Source organism: Danio aesculapii, chromosome 6 (assembly GCF_903798145.1).
Source record: "Danio aesculapii chromosome 6, fDanAes4.1, whole genome shotgun sequence".
NCBI lineage: Eukaryota > Metazoa > Chordata > Actinopteri > Cypriniformes > Danionidae > Danio > Danio aesculapii.
In genome coordinates this window covers 21,660,713-21,665,820 of record NC_079440.1, presented here as the reverse complement: position 1 = coordinate 21,665,820, position 5,108 = coordinate 21,660,713, and the positions used below count along the sequence as shown (strand labels likewise).

The 5,108-nt window shown below is 33.9% G+C and overlaps 1 protein-coding gene across 1 annotated transcript in view; it reads left to right on the top strand.

Annotated features, from left to right (window-relative positions):
- ten1 (TEN1 subunit of CST complex) overlaps positions 1-2,121 on the top strand; it is a 10,986-nt gene extending 8,865 nt beyond the window's left edge. The window contains exons 2-3 of the mRNA XM_056459028.1: positions 1,509-1,666; positions 1,799-2,121. Of these exons, the coding sequence (XP_056315003.1) occupies positions 1,509-1,666; positions 1,799-1,965 (325 nt within the window). The 3' untranslated portion in view covers positions 1,966-2,121. The remainder of the gene's footprint in view (positions 1-1,508; positions 1,667-1,798) is intronic.
- The last annotated feature ends 2,987 nt before the right edge of the window (positions 2,122-5,108 follow it).

The window sequence follows — 5,108 nt, the reverse complement described above, 5'->3', positions numbered from 1 at the left end:
GAAACGAGTGCTTTTGCTCAAAGTAAAACATTAGATCAATCAGTAGTTTGAACTGAATAGATATTTCACCCACAAATTTAAAGTGACTTACTATTTATATGCCATCAAGGGGTTCTAAACCTTTATGAGGTTATTTTTTCTCTTTACACTAATAAAGATATGACGAAGGCGGAAAATCTGTAACCACTGACTCCATAGTAGGAAAACCAGCAAATACAATGGAAGTCAATGGTTACAGGTTTTCAGCTTTTATCATAATATCTGTATTTGTCTTCAACATATCTTAATATTTGTGTGTATTCATTTTATTTAATGTTTATTTATTGTTGTTATCTGTGCACTTGTATGCACTTCTGTGCAGTGTATTTGACTAAATAAAATCATAATAGTATTTACATGTTTTGTTCTGTTGCTTTCATTACATTTATTGTTCATATTTGTAAAATACTGTGGATACAAACATCTTTCCAATAGTTTGTTAATGTAAATATTAGATGTAACTAATGAAATAAAACAAAAAACTGCAATAAATAATTAAAAATACTTACTGTGGTTTAATGGTGTTTAAACTAAAACAACGTATATTAAGACATTGATGATATACAGTATGACATGTCAGCAATGGGTAGGCAGCAGCGCGCTTGTTGGTTTGCAATTAATTTAAACGGATCTATATCCTAAATGTAAGACAGTTTATCAAAATGATGATCCCTGGCATCTTTGTTTAGTTTATTGCGGTCCCGTGTACTCTCGATGTTCTTGTACTTCTCCAGCTTGACCTTTTTTTGGCATGTATCTCTTGCGTTATTATGTGTCTCTCAAGTTGTCTCGGGAAGCGATACCACCAAAATGGCGCGGGTGTGACGTCACACACAACAAACGCACGTGACTGACAAAGACCGATTAACGAGTAACCATGCAGCTTATAAAAATATCGGAGTAAAAGTATTAAACTCATCGAAAATGTACTTAAGTAAAAGTGGAAGTAGGAGAAAAAAAACAATACTCCAGTAAAGTACAGATACTGCTTTTTAGTACTCAAGTACAGTAGTGAAGTAGTTCTACTTCGTTACTATACATCTCTGTATATATATATATATATATATATATATATATATATATATATATATATATATATATATATTTGTTTAATTTAACTTTTTGACACGGTGTGTTGTGTTTCATCACTTTACGACTAATTAATTAGTTCTTTGTGTTTTCATATTCATGAAATTATATGATGTTCATATTAAATGGATTTCTACTTTTAACCATAAATGTTTTTTATGAATATGAAATGATATTTGAAAGCAGCCTTTGTTTTGAGAAGAATGTAATTAGCAAGAATTAAAAAAAAATATTTTTAATTTATTCATTTATTTCTTATTTTGTACCTTTTTGTTTTATTATCATATTATTAGTGTTGCATTTGGGTCAGTGTTCTTTAATTATGTGACTTTCTTCATTGTTTGCATATGTATATAAAATATGTCCATCTTTCCATCTAGACTTACAAGTTACAAGCCAGAGGGTTGCCAAGCCATTCTGACTGGTCAGCAATCTTCTGCACAGTGCCATGTCTCAATACAGACAACACTTGTTGAACCTTTCCAGCCTATAATTGGAGCTCAGTATTTTGTTCTTGGTGAAATCGAAAGGACTAATGGTGAGTTTGGGTAAGACATTTATATAAACTGGCTGCTGTCGGCATTAAATATAGAAGCTTTTGTGTAATTTTGTTTAGAATGTTATTAGATTGGTTGCTTTAACCAGTTTTTAATGTTGCTTCTGATTGCAGAATTAAGTGGAGTTTTACTGTGTGCCCGTGCTTTGGCTTGTGTTGATGCAATAGACCTCAGACTAATGCAAGAAGCCATTGTGGAACAGAGATCTTTCTTTACATCGAGGTCTGAGTTGAATGCACAAGCTTTATTTTGTCACAATCAAGGTGACAATCAGGTCTGAACTGCTTATTGTTTTTGTCAAACCCCTCTAAAGCAAACAAGTGTTAGATTTTTAAAGATGTAAATAGTTAGATTTTGTTTAGATTTAGATTTTGATTGTTTTTGTGTCCAATAGTAAAAATAAATCCTATTCCTGTAATAAAAGAGGAAAACCAGAGCTTGTTTTGAACATGTTTTTTTTTTAACCATCATTTACATCTGCTTAAATTTACATACAAGGAATTTCTGCAATATCATGGAATTTTATAAGGTGTACTGCAGATATTAAAAGTGAAGGAAATGTATTTTTTTTTTTGGTGCAAGTCATGGAATATTAGGGATTATTGTTTGTCATTTTACATTTTATTTCCCATTTATCACAATGTGTTTATACAGTTTTTTTTATCATGTGTTTTGTCTATTGTTATAAATGACTATAGCTATTTTTCACTACAATTTTATTTCGTTCTCATTTGACAACTGACAATCAAGTCATGAGGCTGTACCTGTTAACATACTGTCTCTTGCTGTTTTTTTTCTGCTCAGGACCTCAACCAACGGGGTATATGCACAGCTAGTTTTTTTTTCAGCCAATAATAAACTTCCAGTAAAAGCTTAATGTGACTATTTTTAATTTCATAAGGTTTCTTTTACCGCATCACGGTTTTAATGTAATTACAATACATTCAGTTAAATAGATTTAAGCATTCATTTAGTTGTTCAAGCGTAAAACGAGATGAAAGACCGTGTAACTGCTAACGCCGTCAGGATCAGCAGGCGAGCAAAGAAACTCCATTGAAAATACTGGGGCTCATATTTTAAAGACATGGGGGAAATGGAATTTAATGCAGTGCTTTTTGTCTGGTCTGAGACCCACTTTATATCGTATATCTATCAGACAGTTAAGATCACTGATTTTTAAAGAAATCAGACCTTAAACGTGGCAATTTTATCATAGAAAGACCGTTCACTGGAAGTGCAGAGTCTGGCTGGCTGAAATTAAAAGTCTGTGTGCATATACCCTATTCACCTCAAGTTTTTGGGGAAAATGTCGATATTTTTGTGGCCTAAATGGCTGATTTTGCTATTTCTTTTCTCAAAATTTGTGGCAATAACGCACGAAATTATTAAAGAGTACAGTAGTCGGTTACATTTATAATAATGGCTCTAACCTCTAATTAGAAATGATATTGTCTTTACTCAAGGGTGTACATCTGAGGAGGACTAATCAAAAATACTTTAGAATGAGCAAGCATGGGAGCGGCCATCTAAAAGTAGTAGTCATTTACCTCTGTTTAATAATTAAGACTGACAAGAGTGTGACTGTGAGGGACGCCATCGGCCGGGGCGATTCCTCTGAGCGACATGAGCACCTGAATGAACAAATGTAACAGTTACGAGTGAAGACAAAAGGTTCAAACATTTATCTAAATTATATATTGATATAATCTTAATGTTTTATGATTGGAGTCAGTTAAAACAAAATATAAATATATTAATATTCTAAACCACCTCATATTCAAAATGTCAGATATGAGTTCAATTTGAAGTAAATCAACATTGTGCACTGGAAAGACAGAACAGGAAGTGAACCTTCATCCACCATCGGACACCTTCATTGGTCCAACTGGGTGGATCTTACAGAGGTAACATCAATACCCACTGCGCCACCGTGCCACCCAAGCTCTTGCACTATAAATTAATAAATTAACATTAAGGATTAAAGTTACAATTAAAGTTCAGGATTACACAATCCCTGCATGTTTTCCAACTCAGTAACACTACACTTTTGAAGAACTTAAACTTTAAACAGTGTAGGGGATAGTTGTTCATGCTGCGGTAGCAGCTACCCCCTTCCCCTTGTTTGATGGTTCTCATCCATGTTTTTTCTGTAGTTTAAGGATCACTTTTTAAAAATGTACTGATATTGTTTTTAAAATAAGTCACCTGGAAGAGGAGTGATTGCTTAGTCGTGGTCTGATCCAGCTTTTGTTGGTACTTCAGGAATGATTGAACGCAAATGCCATTTTGAGCATCATCAGAGGAACAGGTTGGAGAAGGGTCAAGTCCGCGTCAATCTAAGACTGAGGCACTTTTGGTCTGTGGAGGAAGTGTAATCTGCCTCTGTGAAGTGCCAGCTGCAAACATATGTGCTGCCTCTGAGGATGTTAAAAGTCAGAGACTGATCGTGTCGAATGACAGGCACCCACTTCTTTTCAGTGCTTTTCAGTGCAGCTATATGTCACACTAAATAAATGGTAGACATATGTGAAATACAGTAGTATACAGTATGTACACTAGCAGTGAAATTTACTGCGATACAACGGTGCACCACCAGAAATCTTGTCCAGGGTACCAAATCGGTTAGGGCCGGGCCTGCATACACTAAGCAAAAGGCACATGCTCAGACCAGTTTGCAAGGGATTGCACAATCTGATGTTTGGCACAACTCGGTGCTGTCTCAACTTGCTTCCTACCCTATATTTGAACTGGAAATACCCAAAATACAGCAATTTTGAATATAAAAATTTTTGAAATTATTTGAACAAGATGTTTTTAGTACTCTGATCCAAGGAGAATTTTTGGTCTAAACAGCAGAAGTTTATGCAATAAATCTATATAGTTTATGCAATAAAACTTTTGAATATGCACAGACTCTAAATCTTGTCTTCAAGCACTTTATTCTTTTAAGTGTGACCACCCCAAAATTTCATTCATTAGAAGGAAAATGACAACTTTAGAAAATAAACAGCTGAACATTATTTTGTGCTGGATCCAGGTCATATAGGTCTAGGAGGTAATGAATTGGCAGATGAGGCAGCAAAACAAGCAATTTTGCTGAGAGTGACAGAATGTTTAATGTCTCCTGACAATCTGAAACCTACAATTAAATGAAAAAGGCAAATGGAATGGGACAGCTGCAAAAACAATAAACTACATGAAATCAACCCAAATTTATATAATTTTTTTAAATAAAATTTTTGAGACCAGGCATGAACAGATTGTTTATTCCAGATGCCAAATTGGTCACTCTCGGTTGACTCATTTGTATTTATTGAAGAATAAGGCACTACCAACATGTAATTACTGTCAAACTGCTTTCACCATATAACATATTTTATTAGAATGTGAAAGTTTAAGTACCATTAAACAAGATTTTTATAA